The sequence below is a fragment of the Strigops habroptila genome, chromosome 11 (assembly GCF_004027225.2).
Source record: "Strigops habroptila isolate Jane chromosome 11, bStrHab1.2.pri, whole genome shotgun sequence".
Lineage (NCBI taxonomy): Eukaryota > Metazoa > Chordata > Aves > Psittaciformes > Psittacidae > Strigops > Strigops habroptila.
This window is the reverse complement of record NC_046360.1, coordinates 19,565,512-19,590,798: the sequence shown is the minus strand read 5'-3', so window position 1 is coordinate 19,590,798 and position 25,287 is coordinate 19,565,512. Positions and strand designations below refer to the sequence as shown.

Genomic DNA, 25,287 nt, shown 5'->3' with positions numbered 1-25,287 from the left:
ATTTACAGCCTGTGGCAAGTCCTCTCTTCATGGAGCTCTACAGTAAGAGAGACTTTTCCTTTAGAAGACGTGCTTCACTTCCTTCTCAGCCTTTTCTCTCCTGCTATGACTAATTCTAGTTCAGCACAGAACAAACTTATCCCTTTGTTTTATTACTCTCCTGAACGTGCTCTGTTCCTTTGAACCACTAGACCCAATCAAGATTTTCAGGTTTAGATATTAAAACCGGCACTTTAGAACGTGATTTAAAGTTTTATTTCTAGGAAGCAACTCTGCGATGCTTTGAGGGACCATTTTTCAAAACGTGGCCCTCATTACTTCTGAAAACCAAGTCTTTCTAAAATATTTCACCCTACAGTCCCAGAATTATTGATCACTTTTTAAAACTTTGAGAATTTTATGGGGAATATATTTAGTTCCTTAATCTAAATCCAGTCGATTGAGTCTGCCATTACCTGAACTGGGCAGGTGTCTGCAGATATGGAAAACAAATGAGCAAACAAAAAGACATGTAAACACCTTAAGAAAAGAATTACAGCAGAATGTGTCAGTCTGGCTGAGAGAGGTCGTGAAGGAGAGGTATGTTCTATCGCACAGAATCACCACCAAATACAGTTGTTTCTATGTGTGCTGTCTTGCAAGTACTTCATCACCATCACTTTCACCAGATACCAAACCCTCTCACGTAGCTCCTTTCTGTAGAGTGCTGGCTTTGTAGTGTTTTGAAAGCTGGGAAGCTGGAGTTTCAGTAAGTATTTAAGTGACTAGCACTTACCTTTTCTTTTTAACTCCTGTTCTGTCTTTTCTGACATCAGCCAGTTCATTAATTTTCTAAGTCGGCATCTTGTTTTTCCACCCCAAAATGCATTTTCAAGAGGTTCTGTAGTAGTGTTGAAACTGGTGGGGTTTTGACACTTCTTTGTTTTTAAAAATAATATAATAAAAGTGGAGTTGTGGCTCATGAAGTTCAAGGAGACCCTCACAAACTCAGCAGTTTCTTTTTATCCTGCAAATATTTGGTGCCTCTTCATGTGTCTTCATCCATCCCAATTTTCCAGAACTGTAAGATATATCCTCACCAGCTTTCCTGCAACTGTTTTTATCTCCTATCTCTCACACATTTGGGCTTCAGAGATGTGATTGCTCCATGCTGAAACAAAGACAGACAAAAAAGAAAATGGCAGCACTTTTTTTGCTAAATGGATTTAATGGATTGAACTTTGTAGGAAATTTGGGTTTTTTACATGTTCAGTATGTTCCAGGTCGTGTCTTGTTTAAATCACCATCTGCACATATTTTTATTTAAGCTGGCAAAAGAAATCAGAACAAAAAGAAAACGACCCGAGAGAGTCACACTGAAATAACTGTGTTAGAACACTGGCTAACTACAGTATGTGCACATTTTTAAGATTATTGCCTATCTCCTGTATTACTTATATCCAAGGACCACTTTGGTGGACAAACAGAATGAAGAGAGGGTTGAGTTAATCAGGATTTATTAGTTACAAGGACACAGAGGAAGAGCTAGGCCTATAAGAAGTCCAACAGGGAGAGAGTCAAACCCACCCCTTTCAGAAACCTCATTTTTGAGAAATGCTGAGAAAAGCATTTTAACTTGCCAAAACAAAGGGAAGCTGAACACAGGAACCAGTGTAGCGTGAGAAGATTTTTAAGCATGAGGTGCAACTAATCTTCAGCTCACATTAACATACGTTATTGTAAGTCACTAGAAATACCCAAACTCTAGCTGCAGAAGTATTGATCTTGCCAAGTTTAAATAACTACCTTCAGATAAATACATCTTCTTTTAGTCTTTTGAGGAAGGACATTTTTCCCAACCTTAAACTTGCTCCATAGCTGTGGATAGCCCATGTGGTTTAGCTATGCAAGTGATGCTCATTGTTTACACAGCAAACTAAGTATTTCTGGACTAAAATGGAGTTGTGTAAGTGTAAAGTACCATTGTGAATATGCTTATCTTGGCTTTCCTGAAAGACTATAGATCTCATTAAAATATCAGTGTTCTTTTGCAATGAGCAGATTATTGCACTATGGTTATTGAATGAGGCTTATGTTTTCAGTATTTTTTTGTAATTTTAGGTCATTGCAACCATCCCAACAAGTAGGCTAAAGTTTTTAAAGGAGGCAGGGAGGCTCACTGAGAAGGAGGAGGCCCCTGAGGAAGAACTCAATGAAGATGTTGAGGAAATTGATCATGCAGAGAGAGAACTTCGACGTGGACAAATTCTCTGGTTCAGAGGGCTCAACAGAATCCAAACCCAGGTATGCTAAAAGTAAATGCCCACACGGTCTAGAAAAAAACACTCTTAACCTTTGATCAATGCTAGATAATATTGTAAGAAAAGCCACAGCGTTTGAGTGTGTGACTGATGGTACTGTTTTCAAAGGAGGTGCACATGAGAAAGTAAAACAGGTGAACTGAAGAAAGAGGGGTGTGTGTACAGCAGCAGAAATAAAACAAAAAAATTACGAAATGATACACACATAGGAATACTTTTCTGAGACTACTACGAATTATTTTTCTACTTCAGTGATGACAGTCCATAAAATAGCGCCATTTGGAATGTGCTAACTGGGGCAATGGTTAGCAAAATGTTCTGAAGGCTTTCTCACACAACCTGCTTGATTTTGTCAAAAACTTCTTGTTGCTGCCACTTTTGCAATCAGAGTAATTTAAATTGTTCAGTCGAAAGTTTAAAGTATCATTTCATTAAAAAAGATGATAATATTTTCTGTTCTGGCACTACCATATATATCTCATGATTAAGAGGAATTGATTTTTTTTCCTATTTGGCAATGAAAAATGTGGTTCTGGATTTATTTTTAGTAGTCAGGGCCTAAGCATCCATTAAATATTGAAATGTATGTGTTGGGTTACTGTGGATGATTTCTAAAATATCTTTTTATTTGAACTTCCCCCCCCCACTTTTGCTAAATACAAAAATCCATGGCATTTTTTAATATACTAAATATTTGCACTGAATCATGATGCTAAATATAGTACAGATGAGGATATCTGGTCAAATATGTCCTGTAGTGCTAAAAGAATTGTGACCTGTTTCACATTTTTCATTGCAGTGCAGTAGCATGTTTTATAACACTCCAGTGCTCTCTCCTTGATCTTTCTAAGATCAAGTAATTGTGCCAGCTTGCAGAAGAGAGCAGCTCTGACAGAGAGAGGTACTTGCCAGATGTGAATGTCTTACATGATGCTTACAAGAGGTGAATAATTAAGAAAAATAATATTTGAAAGAATATTTTTATCTCGGTAGATTTTGATTTTTGTCTTCGTTCAAGAAAAACAGTACTTTCTGCCTTTCCCCATCTCCAAATTGATACCTTTTTTTTCTGGAGAAAGAGGTGAAGGATGCCTTTAGAAAAAATTAGGGAGTTAAGTTGAAACTAGGCCAGTTGGGTCTCCTCAGTGCATCCACAGAGCAAAAAATCAAGAGGGTGAAAACTGCCATTAGAGAGATTAAGCGTTTGGGTAAATTCCCAAGGTTCTATGGTAAGTAATTAAATATGGATCTTCAGCTTTGAGGTTGTGTGTCTTGGCTCTATTGAGTCAGGAGCACTCATCATCAGAGAAAATTCAAATTCCCCCTGTAGAAAGGTGACAAACAGGTGCCCAGGTGTCTCTATGAAAAGATGACCTCTAAATATGCATTCTTTTCTTCCTGGTGGCTTTAGGAGGAGTGTTGTCTGTTGGCATTTCTGTCAGGATGTCTTTCTGGTTGTGGTGAGTGTAAACAACTACAAGCACAAAAAAGCAAATTACATCCTTTCAGTTCTTTTTCTAGTCTGAGAGGTAGCTTTTAGTTCTGCATATCTTTGTCCACTTAATTCACAGATAAATTACTATTCTTTTATACTATTTAAAACAAAATGAACATGAATAATATTTCTTTGCTAACATCCATCTTCCTAGTTTCCTTTCTGCTCTTAGCTGTAGAAATACCTTCAGTAGGATGTGTTGTTTCTCTCCTGCCAAGAGGCCTCTGTGATTTTTTCTCTCATTTTGTTTATTTAGTGACTTTGATTTTTACATCCATTTCACATCTGTGGAATGATAATGAAAAAAGGAAATGGGCCAACAGATTCAAAAAGAGTTCCAAGGTGTCCACTGGAGAGTGATGAACTTATATGCAGGTCAAATTAGATCTACTGTTGGATGGACCTTGAGTTGAGCACATTTTGTTGTGCTGTGTGTTGTGGCCCATCCAAATTCATACACTTGTACTACATTTCTCAGGAAGCCAGCTAAAGAAGAGTTGATGGAAGAAGATGAGGATGTCTGTAGCATCCTTGGGGAGCTGGAGGATTTGCAAGAATCCTCTGATGTCTAATGCACTTCTGGAGTTGCGGAAGAAGAAGGTAGAGCATCCCCTCACTTTATATATATAAGAGGATGACAGTAAGATTAGGCATAAACTGTAGACTCTCTCACGATTAGATTGATCATTCAAATCCTAACAAGACCAGTTTCCACCATCATATGCTTGTGATGCATATTAGATTATTTTTGCTTGTTTTCTGTCCAGTCATTGTTGGACAGACAGCCACAGCACTCAACAAAAGTCTTCACTCCTAAAACAGTTCTAAAGACTCTATAATAGGGTTTGGGGTTTTTCACAGATTTCTGGCAGATCTCCCTTGTAATACTCCAATAAAACCTCATCTGAACTGACAAAAACTGAGCAGTATAAAGATATTTTGCTTCTTTTTATGCCCTCTCTCAAACCTGAGGGTTCAAACCTAGACATCAGTGAAAGGATTTCCACTGGTCATTCTTCATACTGAAATGTCAGACGTATTTCTATGAAGACATGCATGAATGTACTTTAAAGAAAGGTGTGTGAAAATGCACGTAACTAAGGCAAAGAGACTGACTTGCTACTTCTGATTTTCATTTTTGTCTACTTCTTTTAGATGTTTTGTTGTCTTATAAATATACTTCAGGGCTTTTCTGGATGGATGCGTGTCTTATTTACTGGGTATCTCTCTTGGAAGGCCACTGACATATGAAATTCCACAAATGACTCATCCTAGTTATGCAAATTTCAGAAAGATACAAAAGTGGTCTCAAGTTGCATATGAGACAGGACTTTCCAACCTCTGCTGGTTTTCAGCATTGTTTCTAAGTCTTTGTTGCAGTTCTCACAAATTCTTCATTCTGAAGGAAGAGACAAGACTCATCATACCATCTTGGCAGGTCTAAGAGCCTTTTGGAAGTTGAGCATGCAAAACTGCGTAATCTGAGGAACAACCAGAAATCATGGCATCTTTTTTAATTGTATACGTTAAAGTTTCTTTAGTTACCTCACATCTGAGTATGGAAAAATGGTGAAGTGTGGAGATTTGAAAACTTTTCAAGCTCCATGTCAGATCTTTGCAGCACCAGGCCTGAAGCTTTCCTCCTCTGCTTCATTCATCCTGTAATTCAGTTTGCTTTATCTGCTTAACGTGGGAAATAACTGGCTTGAAATGTTCTGAGAATAAAAGTAAAACCTGAAAAATATACAGCTGCCATGTTAACTGTTCCTGAAAATTTGATTATTCCTCTTTAGATACTAAAAAATACATTGAAGTGCTGTACTGCATTTTCTTTCCTTCCTTTCTGCATTAAAACTCTTCTCTTGAACCAATGCAAACCCAATAGCAATGAAAGTCACTCCTGGCAAGTGGTTTTGAAGTTAGATAAAAGCCTAGCACCTCGTTTTATGGCTTTCCGTAGAGCTTTTAATATAGAAAACATGGCAGTAGCCCATGGATACTGTCTGATTTCATGAGAAAAGTTGTTGGCTGGAGATGAGATGAATGAGCCCTGGGTCCTGTTAACACTAATGACAACCGAAGTGCTTGCTGACAATCTGTTCTATGTTAAACCACAGGAGAACGTTTTGCAAGGGCTATTCTGCTAGTATAAGATTTCTATTTCTTTTTTGAACTGCTGATCACCAGTGTTTTATTAGCCATGCTACCTCCAAGACACAGATCTTTAAGAGTATAGTACAGAAAAATGAGAGAGGTCAAAATTCCAATATACAAATAAGCTTCAAATGGAGGAGAGGTTTTTTTCTCTACCTGAAGGCCTATAATCAAAACATGATTCAAACTTCTCATGATGTATGACTTATCATTTAGTTTCTCCTTTTTAGCAGCTTGAATTGTTCTAAATAAATGCACTGGTTTTTAATTAAGAAATTGCATCTTCATTTAAAATGCATTATTTTAATATATATATATTTATTTCTATGATCTCTTTCTTCTTTGTCATTTTCTGGTTTTGGAAGATAAACTTTTGGGCCAAATTCTTCTCTTCTTTCTAGGCTTCAGGCAGGAGACAGCCCTGTATGTTCGGCATTTGAGATTCTGAGAAGGTTGTTGTCCTCCCACTATGAATTCTATCCCTGAAGAGCTGTAGTTACTTTCTTCACAAGAATGAGTAAATAACACACATGTAATTCTTGTTCTCTGGAGAAACTGTTGAATACAGATCTTCCCTTATCTTTTCACTCTTGCACTAAGGTCTTTCAGTTTATTAGGAACACATTTGTACATCTAGAACTGCCCCTTGGCTTAGGATTTATCAGCTGTCTTCCCCAGTGATACACACTTTGTGCTCTCAGTCAGAGTCTTTGAAATCTTTTTTGAATGGTCTCTTTTGAAGAGTGCTCTGACACCTGTGTTAGATCATGAAAACCCAAGATCTGTATTTAATTCCACTTTTGCACAGTGAGCATTTCAGGTGAGTATTTAATATGCCTTTGTATATAACCCGTGGTTTGGGCCATATGTGTTTTTCTAGATGCAAATGTGAACTTTAGCTAATGATTCACTTGTACCCCTATTCCACATGCAAGCTCACCTCATATCGTAATGTTTTACTGTGATATTTGTATCCGACATGCAATTTAAAATAAGTCTGCTGCAGAAAAACCTGAGAGCCAAGCTGGGAGATGTTGTGATGACTGCTTAATACTGTACATCTATGAGTGTGCACATTTCAATGGATGTGGTAAACAGGACTCTCAGACAGTGGTCAGGGAACAAATGAGCTGTTTTACGTTTGTATAGTAAAAGTTCAGTGTGACAATATTGCAGCAGTGACCACTGATCCCTTTCACAGCTGGCTGTGATGTGGGTATTCCCCAAAAACCACGCAGGAAAATAAACACTGCCCAAAGATCAGATTGTGGGAGAGGATTCATCTGTAGTGTTAAAGATGAAGCCATACGAATTTGTTTATTCCTAAGACTGACCGCAGCAGAAAATGTTAGCCAGTTTATTATAGTGCTTTCAACTTGATAATTCAAGAGGGCTTGCACCAAGATTTGTGCTGGTTTAGTTGATAAATACACCACTTCATTCCTCCCAACTAGGTTCTAGGCTGTGTATCTTGCAACCTGGCTTGCAAGATACAAATCTGGTAACAGTGGGTTACTTCAAATAAGTAGTTAGTTGAATTCTTGTAATTGATACTACTACTACTTGTTGTGATGTACTAATGTAACAAAGAGGACGTTTTGGTGTGGAGGTATTTGTTGCATATATACACCTTGATAATATCTACAGCCAATCCCTGGCTTCACATCTGTATGCAGAGCCTGCTTTTTATTGGGTTATACTGGTGACAAAGAATGCCTTGAAATACTCAGGTCTTTTTTAACTCATCTTCTGTGGTAATGAGTAAAACACTCAGGTATTCAGGAAGGATATATCAAAAAGTGCATACAATAGACATAACAAAATAACAAGTAGAAAATGATACTGTTATTTGCTGCAACAGTCAATCCAGTTCCACATAATTTTCTGTGTGATTTTAAGTGCTCTGTATAAAGATAAAATATGACTATTTTTAAATCTGTAGTTATAAAATACCAATATTCATTATCACTGTGCTTATACAAACTTTCATTATAGAAAAAGTCAGAAGAGACAGTGGAACACTTTCTATTTAATCAAGCTAGTATAGTGGCAGCCCTGTGTTTGTAGACAAAATGGAGTCATAATTTGAATATTTTAAAAGTTTTTGTTTGGTTGGGTATCGTCCCTGTTCCTCCCCAATTCCAATTGAGTGACTGAATTTTCCTCCCTCTGAAAGAACACTTGGAGATCAATAAGAAAGTAACTTTACTCTTAGCAGGAAAACAGTTTAGTTATAGCAAGTATGCCGGTTGTATTTATTTTATTTACATACAAATAAAATGGTTTAAATTTTAAAGACTGTTATTTCAAATCTAGTTGTTTAAACTGATGCAGCTCCACTGTCTCCTATAGAGCTGTTACGTTTTAGCCAGGCAGAAAATTTGGATCATTTCATATCTAAAAAACATTGAGAAGAACACTTAGAAGGATTTATTTCGATTGAAGTAAAACTGTGTGCACGGTTGATTTATTGTTTTTCATTATTATTCCTGTCAGTTATGCAACTGTATCCATACTTTAAGCAACTTGTCTCATTCTTTCCTCCATTACAGATCGAAGTAGTCAATACTTTCAAGAGTGGCACTTCCTTTCAGGGGGCTCTAAGGAGACAGTCCTCCGTCACAAGCCAGACCCAGGATGTAACCAATATTTCTAGCCCTAGTCACGTATCGTTATCCAATGCTCTTTCCTCTCCTACCAGCACATCTGCTGCTGCGGCTGGGCGTGAGTGTGTATTCTTAATGCATCAGACCTACAGAGATGCCAACTTATGTAGCAGTCATTTGAGACTAAGCTACTTTGCCCTTTCCCTTTTTGTCCCGTTATGTTTATTAGTTTACACGTAGCCAGAAACACATAACATGATTACTTTGTGTACAGTAGATGCTTTCCATGATCTGTTGCAAGTTTTGTTAACTTGCTGTTAGGACAGGACTTTCTACTCATTTTTATCCAGTGTTTGGAGATTCTGCTTTTATTTGAGGCTTCTGCGTCACGTTTTCTCAATCTCATTGGATATATTTTCTACTGTTTATAAAATCTGTACATTAAATGATTCTACAAATATCTTATACTGAGCAATAGAGCTTGTCAGAGAAAAGATCATTCCGTCTGGAAAACTGGGTATATGTCACTCACATCCAGAAAAGATGTACTCTAATTAGCACAGGTACAGGAAGGAACAAAGGAAATAGAGAATCTAGTTGATGATGCAAGGCTGAGGGACTAAGGTTTACATGACTGGTGAAAGAATAGATCTGTTACCACTAAATTCACTGGGAGGTAAGCATCAAGGAAGGAGGGAGCTAGACCCATTAAAGGACAGTGTTGAAACAACCAAATAAATGTGGTAACAATTTTCTTTGTTAGAAGAAATAGGTTTCTAAACTGTGAAATCCTGACACAGCTTTCTTTTAGATGCAAACAAAGCATCTAGTGAAGAGATAGTGAAGTGAATAAAAACTTTGAGACAGCTAACAAGAAAGGCTGCTTCAACAACAGGAAAATTCCAGTTGCTCAGGAAGGATCTTACAGAGAGAACTTTGTTTTGTATTTCTACCTATTCAGGACTGTAAGTTGCTATTTTGTTTTACAGCGTAGCCAGCATGAAAAGAGCATTTAAATTGATAGAATCAATTCACAAGTTTGTCACTTTATGAAATAATGCAGTATATTCTTTATGCAAGTTTGAGTGAAGAGTTGGCCAAACAGCCAAGAAGCCAGCCCTGTCTGTCTGGCCAACAGAGAGAGGGAAGGTAGACAGAGATAAGGCAGACAGGGACAGACAAGAGAAGGAAATAAAATGCCAGAACTCCTACAGACGAAAAAGAAGCTTGACCTTTTCATTCTGTTTGAGTGTAAACCTCCTCAGTATTTGAACATCAAGCATTTAGACATGCATTAGAAGTTTTGTGGGAATTAAGTCAAAGGAGAAACTTTGCTTTTGCTAGGAACCGAGAGAGCCATAGGAGTACCAACTTCGGCAGCTGCTCCTTGGAGAAAAGTTATATCTTTTGCTGCTTGGCCTGCTAACTTTTACTCCAACAGCAGCAGACATTGCAGGGCAGCAGCACAGTCAAGAGCAGCCAAGTCACTGAGCTGCCTGCCACTGCCACGCCACAGGCAGTGTAATCTGCTTCTGAGACCTTCGAGCCCACGCTCCCTCCTTTCCACACTAAGCAGGTCACAAAACACTTCACACAAACCAGCCTTTCACCCAGGGAACCATTTCCCATAAAAGCATTTCTCCATTGGAGCAGAAAACAGCAGCTCATTCTGCTGTGGTAAATGTTACAATAACACTCTGCAGCCAGCAGTCTGAAGGGATAGATCTAATAAAATGAAAATGCACAACTTATCTTCCCTCTTTTCTCTCCATTGCAGCAAAGCAACTAAGAATTGAATAGTTTTGTGTCTTGACAAAGGCCTTAGTAGGTTATGGGCTGAAATTATTTAATAGGAGAAAGCATAATTTGCTACAGACTTTGATGTCTCTTTTTATTTGGAAAAATAAAAGAGGTCTTGCAGAGCTCATCAGTCATAGCCACATTTATTCAGTAAAATAAAACCCACATGATTGACTTGTTAAGCTACCCAGAGATATGTATCTCCATTGCAGAAGATAATTAGAGATTGGGACTTTTAAAGTGGTTCTTTTTGACTGTTAGTATTTTATTACCATAAATATATATTTATAATGTCTGTTCAGTATCAAACCAGTGTGTGCTTCAAATTATAACCCTTAGGGAAAGTTTTGATTTCTTAGTACAATGACAAAAACCTAATGAATGCTTTTTATTTTGAAGTTGTTTCCAATTTACAGTTGGTTGTTCATCTTCCAGAACCTGGAAAGCTTTTCCTAATCCAAATGTCACAGAAATGGGGTATGTTTTTGTCAATTGGCATTGTCAGAGAACATTTCAGTTCCAAAACGCACACCTAGGTCTACTTTTCAGCTCCTTGCTAAAATGTATGGGGTTGGACAGAACTGACTTCGTTCCTCTGAGCTGCTCAGAATGAATTAAATCCTAAATCATTACCTCCTTCTGATGGGGTGGAATGGAATAACGGGACAATTGTACCTCTGATTTTTAAGCCTTTCCTACTCTTCAGGAATCGTAAAAATATTGCATAGGTATATGTGTTATGGGGAGTATCGCAGGAAAACCTTAAGGCTATAGCCAGGACAAAAGGGTCTATTATGAGATGCTATCAGGAGAGTTTATTTTCAGAGCAGTGGTGCTCAGCATGTTCAGCAATCAGGATATTTTAGGTGTCATTTTGGGTGCCCAAAATGCAGAAGTTCTGATATCAACACTTAAAAAATACAAAAATCACATCCTACTCTATTAATAAGAATATGTAAGTCTAACTTCACAGAGCATTTACACAGTCCTTCACTAATTGTATAGCTTTTGAATCTGTAGTTCATTGGGACATCTCCCCAGTTTCTGCAGATTTATCATAACGTATATAAATATATTAAATAATGTAAAATTATTTTCTAGTATGTTGGGCAGATGAATGTTTGATTCCAAGGTTAGTTCATCCTTAAAAAGAACACTGCCTGTCATATGCAGCCACATCTACAGTGGTTTATGAAACAGATTAGTCAGTTATTACCTGCAACTTTCAGCTGTTCATAAATATGAATTCATTCCAATCTTTCATAGAGTTGGGGAATACCTTAATTCAAAGCAATTTAGACAGAGAAATATTTACTGCAGTACTAAAACTTCCCTACTTCTGGTGATACTTTTTAGCTGTCACGGTATTTTGCCAATAACAAGTGAAAAATGTGTGGTTGTCAGCATTACCTGGTAACAATGAGGTCTGCATCATGAGTCTCTTATCTCCTCTGAAAAACATTGCAGCTTTATATAAGCATAGTGAAAATTTCTGCAAATTGAAACCTGGCATTTTATATACTCGGATAAAAGTAGAACATTTATTTCAATGCAAATTAAATATGAATGCATATGTAATATGCATACATTTAAGCTCCAGAAAATGAGAACGTGGGGAAAATAAAGGTCCGTATGTCCTGTGGTCTCAGCCAAGTTCTCAGGTTTTGTCACGTCCTCTGCAGGGACACACACAATCTCCTATCACTGGAAAGCTGTTACATTACAGAGTTAGAAGTGGTTTTAGATAGCAGGCTATTCCATCCCAGCTTTGGTTGATACTTTACATGCATTTATTTCTATGTTTTATTTTGGGAAAACAAAATCAGATCTAGTGGAGCATCTTTTTTACTTCTGAAGCTCAGAATTAGTAACACAAAATGTTAATTTGTGCTTAAAATGAAGTATATGCTTGAAGCCTTTGCTACTACATTGTTTAATTAGGAAGAGGATGAGTACATCTCACTGTACACAAAGTAAACAAGTTATTCTTTAACATAATCTGTTTCTATCTGGTTCTGACATGTTTATATTATCAGTAGGGACCCCTTCAAAAGAACATGACAGACTCACATTTAATATTCCTTTGTACTTGTTCTTCCGCCTTCCTGTCAGTCTCACATATAGTCACTACTGTTCCTAAGTGGAAGCAGCCAGAAACTGCAGGTCTCTTACGAAAGAATTCATTTCTTTCACAAAAGATGATAATGAAAAAGTACTGTTAAGTGTTGGAAACATTGAGGGAAGAACCACCAACCAACCAACCGAACCCCACCAAAAGGCAGCCTCCCAGGTCATGAATCTGCTCTAGTTGCTGAATTTGCAAGTTTCTTTTCCTTTGTTCTGCTGAGGTCCATCACTGTTCTGAGCCTTTTAGAAGTATTTAATATTCACTCTAGCAAGAGTGGCCTCAGACAAGCCATTTGTTAAGGATGATATAGGAAAAAGTGATGACTCCAAATTTTATAGCAGCCAATTAAAATCTTACCAAACAATCCCAAAATACTCTGAAATATTTGTTTATCATGCAACTCTCTGAAGGTTTTTTTAGGATTTGGTTGGTTAGTTGGTTTTAAAAAAAATAGTTGAAATTTATCAGACTTGTCAGCAAAATGTCATTTATAGGTAGAAGCTCTGCACAGGCAATGTTTGCCTCAGAGTGGTGTAAGGGCATCAGCACCTGCAAGTTGTCAAACTAGCGTAAGACACTGAGGAAACTTCATTCTAGTGCATTTTACAGTCCATTTACAAATAGATAATTTTAAAGAGAGAGCTTAGGATAGTTATTTGTAATTGTTTTGTATCAAGAAAAATTACTTACTGTTCCAGCAGCTTTTGCTTTTCTGTATTTCTTACGTATTTAGTTTCCTATAAATGTAATCATTATTCAGCTGGACAGACTTTACAACTAAAACTTGAGATGAAGTCTTAAGTTTGGATCAAATTTTCTCATGAAGAAAAATGGGAACACACTTCTTAAAAACCCCCATCCTTAAAATTCTCTATTTTAATAAATGTCAAGGCAAAGATTACTGTCCAGTATTGATGGACATGCAGATCCCACAAGTCAAGTGGGCATACCAGCCTTGGGGAAGATGTTGGTTGCTTTCTGTGGCAGCATGGATTAACTCTCGCTTGAGGAAGTGCAACAAGCAGAACTTTACAAAGTCCACATCTGAAGTTACGTTTATAGAAGCAGCACCATTTGGGAACATCATTAAACTAGAGACAGGGATACTATACTAAAGCTTAGATGTTCCTACGGGTTATAACCAAGTTTTCACAATCTTGCTGGGATATGCAAGATCAAAATCAACTTCTGTAGATCTTCCCTGTAGGGAAACTAAGTAGGTTCAAAGTCTAAATACAGACCAAGTCTTCAAAAGGAGATATAGCGTGACAAGAAGGTTTAGATTTCTAATGCAGAAATACATTCTTTGCAACAGGGTTGCATAATATATTTAAACTCTGCCAAATCTGACACTAAAGTGTCAGACTCCATAATTTTGCAACAATCCTGTAACACAAGAGAGGTGATATGGAAAGTGGAAGCCCTGCATGTGATTCTGATCTCATGCCCTAAAATTCAGTGGAATAATAGCCAGGTGAGCCTTTTGCAAAATGCAACTCAGGCCTGAGGATTTCACAGAATATGCAGGTATTCCATTGCTGCATGTGGTTTGACTTTTCAGCAGCGCTTACTGGATTTACTGCATATTTATGTAGAAAGAAGAGAGTAGCACAGATAATCTTGAGCATCTGTTTCACTCATCAGAGCAGAAAACTCTCCTAAAATTTAGTGGGTATTTTATCTTTGAATTTGCTGAACTTCTGCATCATACAATGCAGAGCATATTAGCTGCAGCACTTAGAGGTGACTCCAACACATGTAATATCTACTCTTGTGGATACCTAATCGCATTCTACTCACATAAAGCTGGGAGGATTCAAATAAACAAAACCAAATATACTGAAGATAGGTCTTCTATATCAAAGCTTTACATATGCAGTAGTACTTGACCAAACTTATTTGCCTTTGTATAGCTATAGTCTTAATATAGAATAGTATCAGTTACACCTAAGAGTTGGCATCTCTTTGCAAAATTGACCTCTTGTTTACAATTTTATACTAATCACCTTACTGATCTTTCAGTATTGAATTTATTTGCTTCTGCAGTGCCCTACTCTCTACTGTCTGAATATTAAATGTGTTTGTTTTCCCAGAGGGCTAGAGAACATTGGACAAAAGGGTTCAGCAGGAGAGAGTGAAATAAAAAGAGGTTGTGAGTCTTTAACCTTGAGCCTGAAATGAATGTGAACCAAACTCAAGATACTTGGCTTATATGAAGCCAGGTAAACATTCGAGTATAAGCCCACACACTACCAACCATAATACATCTGTTGATGCTTAACAGGCCTTGTGTATTTTGCCTAGATTGTTGTACTTAGGAGTGAGATTCTGAACGTCATCTTTTTCTTCTGATGGGAAAAATGTGTAGTATCTAAAATTCTATTTCTTTTATTTTTCTTGCCTGATGCAGTATAATAAATCTAACTTTCAAGGTGGGATGAAACTGAAGAGTTTTTTCTATTACAGCTACAGAGAAGAAAGAAGTGGAAACTTATAGCAGTGTCAAAAATGTCCTGAAGTGTTGTCCCCACAGTCTTTTGTTTAAAAGCAGTTCATTTTTTTCTGTTGTCTCCATTACTGTGAGAAAAGGGAGCTGTATCACACTGTTTGTCTTCCCTTGGCATTGTCAGTATCATAAAGAAACATCATGACATGAACTTACATAGTTCATAATAAACCAGCACCCTCTGGGTTCTATCCATCATGGGTATGTCCCTGCTTTTACATGCTGTAGACCATAACATTATATGAAAGTTCATCCGCTTTATTTTATCTTCAGAAAAGTAACATGGGCTTTGTTTCAACAAAGTCCCTAAACATTTTTACACCAGATATTAGTTCAAATCTTGAACTTAAGCATGTATTACAAGAATTTGTTGCTGTTGGGCCAAGTAACTCTGAGTATTTTTTCTTTTAGTTCTCAGCTTAAAGATGGTAGAATATTACATGGAAATTAGAAGACCACTTTCATATCCAACAAACCTTTGCTTCCACTAACAAACATAATGAGCAAGTTTGTTCTTATAGGCAATAATTTTATACATTGGGGGGCAGACTGTGAACAACATTTTGAATTACATTGTAATGCAGAAATTGTGTCACTGGCTGAGGTGTGACCCTAAAAACATAAATGTTTTCTTCTAGATGCCAAGCTAAATATGCAAAATTTAAAGCTGGGGAGGGAGTATCTCCTGAAGCAAAACATCAGTGGAAAATCCATATGCATGTCTGAAACTCTAGGGAGATTTTAAGAAAAGAAGGTAGTTTTCTACAGCTCCCTAGTGAAGAAAGCTTATTAGAAAGCTAACTTTATGTATTCTCAGCTTTAGGGTTTGCCCAAGTTTGGCTTTTGCATTATCATTGTGTTCAGAAGATTAACTACTTTAGGTATCAGCAGATCTGAACTAGTTCTCATATTTCCACTAAAAATCACTGTGAAAAACTAGAAGCAATTCTAGTAACATCTAAATGTTCCTCCAAGACTGGCACAGTCCATGCCAAAACTTTGCCACAGGTCTTCACACTAAGGGATACAACTGCTTGGCTGACTGTTCCACAGTTACATCTTCAGACTCTGTGTAAGCATGTCCAAGCAGAAGATGTTAGTGCACTGTTTTCTCTCAGTGGATCCTTTGTTCAAGCAGTCACTGCTGAGTACCAAATTCAGGTCATGGCAGGCAGGTTTTCATAACTGGCTTTCAGATACAACCTAAAGCTACAGTTTTCCCTCAGCTGTGTAAGTTGTTAGTCAGCTAGTCAGACTGTCTAAAAACTTGGTATGAAATGCAAATCAGATGCCAAGTTTTGGTATTAAATGCAATATAGATGCTTTCCCTGCCAGGGAACTTGGAGCCTCATGAACTGAAATCAGTTCCTCCATTGCTAACCCACAGAGGTTTAAATACAGTTTGTGTGACTTGAAGAAAAGCTTTATTTCATTGGATTCTGCTGGATCTGTTCAAGCGTGATATCAAATTGTAAACATTTTATTTAAATAAAAATTTACCTTCATTGAAAAGGATCCAGTCAGCAAATAGAACCTAAATGTATGCAGTAAGAAGTGGCTGTATTCAAGGAAATGAAATTATTTTGTTAGTTGATATGATACAGCAAATAGCTGCAACTGAATGAGATGACTGTTATTTTCAGTTAGACAACAGAAGTTATAGGTGGCTTTGCAGAAAATGTCACTGTATCAGCCCCTACTATAAAGCAAGTGTGTTGCAGAAAGTTTCCTGATTTAAAATAGGGCAATGTAGTAACATGTTTTAAAGGTTGCCTTGACAAAACATACTGTTTTGTTTTTCATTGTTTAGACTAAATTACTTTGCACTTTAAAATACAATATAGAAAGGCATAGATAATAAGGCAATTAGTATGTCACCTCTTCCCCATGAGTTCCAATCCTATCTTTAGTAATGCAAATGAATTTCTTATCTCAGTGTGTTCACTATACAGAACCATCACATACCGCAGCACAGCTTAAAGAGATTCAGCTCTCTTAAACCCCTGGTTTGTAACTCCAGGGGCTCTGCCAAAGAGGTATTAGGTGCACTCTATGACTGTAGCCTGTACATTTATTCTCATCTTCCTTTTGTCTTGCACCTCTGCCAGCCTCCTAAAATCTTCTAGTATCCCAGCGTCTGGACTGGGATACCACTCTAATCCTTTTATTTGGAGCATAAGCAGTCCCATGAACTACTTTTTGTGCCCCGCTGTTACCAAATATATATGTACAAAAGAAAGGAAAAGTGTTTGCACTGACTGAAGGCCATATGTCTTAAGATAGCATGACTGACTTCCGCTATTAGGAGTTTTGAAAGATGATAAATATCCAAATTAGAGAACATAAACAAGGATACAGGTCAAAGAGATCAAAGTACAAGTCAGCCTCCTTCTCAGCTGTGCTGAAATTCTGTACGCTTTAGACAACTCCAACCACAGGATCAGCTAGACTCCACAGCTGTAACACTGTGACCCCATGCCATGACTGAAATGCAGTCTGCCAATTGAAAGAGGAATTAAAGCTTTACAAATTCAGGGTGTATTAGGCTAACCAATAATGTGCACCATATTTATGTGTAAAAAGATAAACATGGCAACCACCAAACCATTTCAAATGTGTGTGGAGAAGCTTTCACAATGCCTGCTTGCACCTTTTCTGCCTCTGCTTGTGCTTTGGTCTCCCCTCTAAGAAATGCTAAAAATTCACTCATGGACTACATGGAAGTAGAAGGATAGAACTCATACTTAGTCATAAAACATTTGCCAACAGATCACGTTTTGCCATTCTGTTTTTTCCTCTCTGCCCCCACCTCCCGCTTTCAAAAAGTAATGTTTTTTTCAGCAGTAAACCAGCACAAACCTTCCCTTCTTTTCAGAGCTGGTAGGTCACAGGGGTACAGGCAGCATCCCTCCCTTTGCCCTCCCACAGAGGGCTTAGTGCCCGCACTCTGCAATGCTCCTTGCTCTGTTCCTCTCATTTTCATCTGGGAAAGCACTCTGCACTGTCCCTGACAGTCTAGTGGGCTGAGCCTTGCAGTTCATTTTCATGTGTTCTTACTGTCAGGGGGTTAATGACACGAGCCTGACCCTGGCATCACTCAGCTGACCTAGTTTATAGTTTAAAGACTGCATATATGGCATAAATCGTATCGCTTCCGGAATTTAACTTTACAGTTTTACAACTGAGACATAGAAACCAAAAAAACTTGTTTAACAATGCAATCCAATTCAACCCAACCATCAATATTTTATCACGTTTTATATATATTAAAAAGCTAAATGGCTAGAACAGTGGGTCTATACTCGAGTGTTTACCTCACATATGCATGAAGGAAAAATAAAAGTTGGTTCAACAATACTATGTTCACATTATCCAGGCTTCCAAGTGTAGTTGTTGTGTGCAAGTTCTCTCTGTTCATGTGGTAACTGTGAATTTTTTTTTCCCTGTGGTAGCATGATACGCTTAGTACTTTGTCTGCTTGGCTTTTTGTGCTCTTGGCTGCACTCATTTAGATTTTGCTTTAAAACATTGATATTAGTTCTAGTTTTTACACTTGGCTCCTGTGTGTGTCTCATACGTACCCATCCAACCGTGTCTGTGTTCTGTGCTTTTCTGTTTGTGAAGTGTGATATGTTATGTGTAATGGTTTTTTTAACAATACAAAAGAGACTTTTTTAATTAAAAAAAGCCTTCCTACTACTCACTGCAAAACTATCAACATGCATGGTTTTACATTTGCATTACAATTAACATGGCTTGTCTTTTACTAGGGATGTACCACACGAGTGGACGTTCGCTTTCTTTAACCACTACTTCCCATCAGTTCTTTGATGGCTTTAAACTTGATTTATTTTAATATTGCAGTTGATACAGATATTCAAAATGCACATAACTGAGCCACTCGTTTATGCACATAACATCCAGAGACTATGGACTTCAGCTGCCTGCACTGCCCTAACCATATGCTACATTTTTCACAAAGTATTCTCTAACACAGTGTCGCCCTTCAAAGGCGCTGCCTCTGACCCCTCTTTCCTTCTCTCCCCCCAGATCCGCGTCGTGAAGGCATTCCGTAGCTCTCTCTATGAAGGTTTAGAAAAACCAGAATCTAGAACCTCTATTCACAACTTTATGACTCATCCTGAATTTAGGATAGAAGATTCCCAGCCCCACATCCCACTCATTGATGACACAGACCTAGAAGAAGACTCTGCTCTCAAGAAAAACTCGAGTCCACCGTCTTCGCTGAACAAGAACAACAGTGCTATCGACAGTGGAATAAATCTTACAACTGATACAAGTAAATCAGCTACCTCTTCTAGTCCAGGAAGCCCAATACATAGCCTGGAGACATCACTTTAGCTGAAAAGGTCACTGCAAAAAAAAAAAAAAGGAAAAAAAAAAAAGTAAAATAAAATAACAACCCCCACAGCAACCGAAATATATAAATATATATATTAAAAACATTGCTGGCTGAAAAGCTGTTTGAACTCTTATTCACTCTGAGACAAGTGAATGAATTGTTGATCACAATGGTTTTGGGGAAAGAATGAATGGCTGATTTACATACACACCCCCCCCCCTTTGTTCCCTGTCAGACAAACAAAACCACCCCTCCTGCATGAACGTACTGTACACTTCTGGCCCTTCTTTCTCTCCTTTGGTTTCTTTTTCTTTCTTTTTGTTTTCTCCTCCTTAAGCAGGAACTGCAGAGGACTTCTTTCTGAGGCTATTTATCCAATTCACTGGTCTGTGAGTTTTTTGAAATGCTTGTGTGGCATGGACTCAATTGTATAGATTAATTTAAATAACTTTTTTGAAGTTGCAAAGCTTAACTTGCACAGTAGATTTGCACCAGTTGGACAGAGGAACTTAAACATTTATGAGACTATATATAGAGATATATACATATAAGTATATACATAATTAATTATATATATGTATATATCTATCTATATATAAATAGTTATATATATAAAGTTTCTTTGTTGGCATGTTGCCTTGTTTCTGCTCAAATTGCTCTGACTATTTTAACTTATTTATGTCCTAAAAAAAGAATGTAATTTGTTTACAAACCTGTAGATAATATCCTTAACTATTTGTAGGGTTAAGAAAGCACTTCCTGCCGAAGTAGTATAAAACTGGCTCAGCTCAGCTCATTGAAAATGTCTGTAATATCGCACCCTGGATATTTTATTACAACCGTGTTCTGATTTCTGCCTGATTTTTTTTTTTCTTGGGTGTTAAATAATGTAGATACTGCTAGTAAATAACAAAAGAAGCCAAAATAAAACACATTGGATGTAGCATTGTGATCCTGTATACAGGGAGGTAAACCAGGCTTCCTTTGTTTCAAATAAAAATCAAAATTATCAGGTTGTCTCTTCCCCCCCGATAATCTGCTTGACTTTGTTTTGGTGCAACATACAATAATGGAGGCTGTTTCATTCTTTTAACATATGGCAATGGCTTCCAAAACTATTTTTAGAGAGATATTATATGAGTTTATAAATATAATAAGTTATATTTGGGTTGTCTATATGGAGATAAAAACTAATGTTAAAATATTGTGATATATTGTGTTAATCCCTTTCAGTTAGTACTTTAGGCATTGATTTCCTTACTACTTGCGAAGTACGGGCTGTTGGCATTTTGGATGAGAATCACTGTAGGTTGTTGCTTTGATTTTTTTAAAGGAACAATATCATTTCTGCACTATTAGGTCTGAATGAAACTTTATTAATTGTATATTGAGATGTGCTTTGTGTGACTTTTTGTTTTTTAACCGAGCTTGTCTTCCTGTAGTCTCAAGGTATCACTGTAACACAGTCATGTTATTGTACCTTGAGCTTTCTACGAAGAAAGCTGTTTAGAAAACCTGCAGTATGGAGGGTGAAAAAAGATTTTTCAAGATGGTAACAGCCCTGATAACATAAAACTTATGAGCATCTATAATTGCTATGTCAACCACTTGAATGCTAAGCACTTTGTGGATCACAGATTTTTCATAAATAATTTTTGTATTTAATATAAAGTTTGCTTGGAGACTTTTCAGCATATGATCTTTTTCCATAACTGTACAGTGCAAAAGACATTTTGAATTACACAACTGATTATGCCAGATGTGTTGAAAAACACTCTCAAACTAGCTTGATAAATTGATTTGTTAAGGTCTTACTGGTTGTCTTAGAGTTGGCTCGTAAAGTGGTGCATCTCTGCAGTCACAAGCACTAAACCAAGCCAGAACTCTCCAAAACAAGATTAGACTCATGGCCAAACTGCAGACTGAAGTGACTAAAACGTTTTCAGGGTGCATCAAGACTATTCAGCCAGGTAACGCTCTAATCAGCTTGACTTGCCAGCTTCCGGACTCTTGTGTAGAAGCTTGAATGTTTTTTGGCTCCAAGTCTTAGTTCGCTATCTGATCCAAACCTTTCACTCAACAGCAGAACAGGTCTTTGAAGGTATATACAACTCTCTCTTCAACACATAGTGTGACCCGTTTCTTAACAGTAAAAAGCTAGCATGGAAACATAATTATTTAGCTAACTCCTAGCAACAAAGTGATTGAAACTCAGTCAGGATTGTTCGCTTTGTAAATATGGTGATTAACCTTTGTATAACATGTATTGGGTTTCTATGGCCTATTTGGGATATCATATTCAGAAGAAAACAAAAGTGTTATCTATTTACAGGGAAGCCTCTAGCTTTGGACTTGAACATCTACAGAAGCTACTAATACTGGAACAATTTATTTTCAGCATCTTCACACTGACTGTTTGCCTTTTTATTTTCAAACACTCTTCATGTTTTCTCTTGGTTTCATTTGTCTTTAAATTCTCCTGTAGGAGTACCCCTCCCTAAGGTACCATTTGCAGACTTGAAAACTGTTAAGACAATGAACACTGCATTCTGTGTATATATAGTAAAACATATATAAACTGAGATGCATAGAAAACTTGGGCTTTTGTGAGCAGAGACTGTGCTTTATGTATATGATAAATGATAGATTTTTTTTTTTTAAAGCAGAATAGCTATGACCTTTCAACTACAAGTCGTGCATCACAATTCCTTTCTTTTATTGCTTGACCTCTCTGTGATGGGAACAATGGATCAAAAACCAAAATGATCAGTTTGTTAAAATTCCCTGCAATATATAAATGCTCGCTCTCTACGTACTGTATTTAGCAGCATGAGATTTGTGGACAACAATACAGTGGTACATTGGCAATCCATCCCACTAGGGGTTATTAATATATGTTCATTCATCTGTTTTTATGAATTTTTTTATCTAGACAATAATTGTAAATAAAGAACTTAACTCTGTCTGTTCATTTAATACTATGCAAAAGGTTATGCTTTCTATTGTTATTCTTATTCCTACAGTGTGATGCTGGAATGTTTGTGGTTTCAAAAAACAAAAAACCAAAAAAACAAAAAAAAAAAGACAAAAGTAAGTAAAATATGTGATGTAAATTATTTTATAGTTTGAAACAAAATGATAAAGTTTTACTCTTGCTGCTTTCTGTCTAATAGATCTCTCTTGGCAGGAGCACAAGTGGAAAATTTAAAGAAATAAATTCACAAAGCAGCATGAACAATAATGGTCTGAATGTAACAGCTTTCTTTATTTTCACCTGAAGTCATTAGATTTAGCTCTGGATTCCCACTGCGATATTTTTAATGGAGAGGTGTATGTAAATCTTGTGGACTGGCAGCAAGAAGCCTGCTCAGCAGTCAGTGGTTACACTTTCAGTACACCCCGGCCATGAGCCAGCCCAGGGTGCTTCCAGTCCCTGCCCGACTACGGGCCAGGGTGATGCCTAGAAAGATGACTTGGTCCATGCTGAGGTGGTGGTGCACAGTGGTGGGAATGGCTGATGTGAATGATGCTGCAGTGAAGTCATCTGGAATTACCAAGTACAGTGAATCTGTGTCTGAAATAATTAATTTAATCTTGGTCCTAAGACCAACAGACATGGAAGTCTGTTCTCCTATCACTTTGGCCCATGACATATCCATTCATTGAGGTACATTTTTTTCACCTCTTTCCCCCTCTGTCACAATCAGAAAAAAACTCTTCTGGAAATAGGGAGTTCAGTCCGGGAGTTGTGTCCTGCCATTAAGACCTTTAACACTGCATGTGCAGTGCTAGGGCAAAATAAAGGACTTCCTATTTTGGTGTTTAGACCCTCAGCCCAAAGTTTCTTCTTATTTTTATAGCTTAGACTAATGCTGTTGTTCCATAGGCTGCAGTACAGCCCGTGATCGTACAGGCAACTGCACTAGTAAAAGCAAGGTTTTGAAGTTAGCTAAACAGACATAGTGAGCTGAACTTCTCACACAAGGTGTAAGGTGAGTGACTATCATATAATGTCATTGTTAAAGGTAAAATGCTTCAATTTACAGATTTTCCTGTCTTCATACCATGATTTCAAGCTCTTACCCACAAATTCTGTATGATGAGAAATATCTGATAGCAGCCAAAACTACAGTGAAATAGTACTACAGTGGGAGAAAAGTTACCAAAAAATACAAATGTATTCAACACAGTAAATTCAACAAAAACCCTACAGAAAATAGTTGTTAGTTAACAGATTTCTTGTATTAATTGAGCTTTACAACTGGTTTGGAATTAAACTGTTTTCTGCTTTGATTTTGTGAGCTCAGCCTAGGTAACAATCTGAAAATATTTATCTTCTGATTCTCTGTCACTCATTTACCTCCTCCTTACACACATACCTTTATTTGCAGCCTTAGTCCAAGTGCTTTTGGCAGCACTCTGTCTCCGCTAACAAGTATCTGTGTGTTGAGGTGTTAGTAAGAAAGTGGACTGGGGTTGCACGGTGTGTTTTAAGCGCTGAGTATCTGTAAAGCTTCTGTCAGCCTCAGAGATGTATTTTATGAGTTGTACCTTCTCAAAAGTGTTTGTGATATGCTTTCTTAGCACTGCGTAGATGCGAGTTGTACACGTGAATTTAGAAGAATAACAGGGATTAAATTCCCCACTACCCTGACTTCATATTCTGCATCAGACTGAAGATTCAGAAAGGCACGTGGTATTTGAAGTTAAAGTGACTAGTCCATCACAGTGAACTAAGACTGATGTCCTGATTCAAAATAAGAATGACGTGGTTTATTCTTGCTATTCTTCTTGTACCCATACTAAATATACTCCTGTGAAGACAAAGAGGGTAGTCATGCATGCCTTGATAGAAATATCAGGTGCTGATCATGTAGACTGATGCTACACTAAATGCTACTATATGTATTTGATGCAGATATTACTGAGATGGAATGGGGGAAATCGTTCACAAATAGTGCATGAAGGAGAGGCAAAGAGAAAAGTAGGGAGGGAAAGGAAGAAAATGCAGGTGCATGTATAGTTTGCTATATACTGAAATGAAATAAAATCCTAATTGTTTGTTATTGGCTTGATCTAGGCACTGAGTTCGAATACAAGAGGTACTCAAATAGTATTCTTTGTCTACCAGCCTTTTCCAGCTTCAGTCCAAATTTGTGAATAGGCTGAGGTTCCCAAATTGAGGTCTAGACCTCTAGGTGGAAAACAGATGTAACAAACTCTTGCTCAGCTGATACTCCAAACCTGACATCTCTTTGACCAGAAGGGGATGATCTCCAGCATCCCCTTCTGTGATACAAAAACAAATGACACATTTTGTGGTACTGGTTTACACTGAAGTAAGTAGCACACTTAGCAACATCCTTACTTACACAGGCTGTGAGAGGACCAGGGTTCAACACTTCCAACTTCCTGTTGGTAATAATTATTAGAGTTGCTTCTGAGGAACTACAAAAAGGTAAGCAATAGACGTTTCCTGTTAATGTTTCTATTCCAGCAGCTCCATGTCTCTGCTCCAGTGTGAGACATTGACATAAGAAAACGTGCTATTAAGAATTACGTAATAAAATGTATTCATGGCCCAGATCAGGACTAGGGTCCACATGTAAACTGCCCTGGATTATAAACTACAAATCCATATTTCGAATTCTGTTGGTACATGAAATCTGTTTAGGGAATGCTCAGTTTTGTTCACCAACACATTGATATAAGAGGTACTAAGGAAGACAGAGAAGTGTCTGATTTTGTTTTTCTTTTTACAAACAGGTATTAACAGGCATACTATGATCTAACCTGATGGAAACTGAAGAGAAGTAAGATTAAACAACTTAGTAAACAAGGCAGACTGTTGAAAAACACAAAGCTGTTGAAATACAACAACATTTTCTCCCATATGTTCAAATAAACTTTGATTATCAGTGTATTTGGGAGACCA

The 25,287-nt window shown here is 37.3% G+C and overlaps 1 protein-coding gene across 14 annotated transcripts in view; it reads left to right on the top strand.

Moving 5' to 3' along the window:
- Positions 1-24,418, top strand: part of ATP2B2 (ATPase plasma membrane Ca2+ transporting 2) — a 412,410-nt gene extending 387,992 nt beyond the window's left edge. For 9 of the 14 annotated variants that reach the window (XM_030501298.2, XM_030501304.1, XM_030501296.1 and 6 more), the window contains 2 exons: positions 2,101-2,283; positions 19,040-22,328. In XM_030501298.2, coding sequence (XP_030357158.1) covers positions 2,101-2,283; positions 19,040-19,351 — 495 coding nt within the window. In that variant the 3' untranslated portion in view covers positions 19,352-22,328. Of the gene's footprint in view, positions 1-2,100; positions 2,284-8,501; positions 8,674-14,576; positions 14,633-19,039 lie in introns of all 14 variants that reach the window. The other 5 variants (XM_030501305.1, XM_030501308.1, XM_030501307.1 and 2 more) reach the window with 4 other exon arrangements.
- The last annotated feature ends 869 nt before the right edge of the window (positions 24,419-25,287 follow it).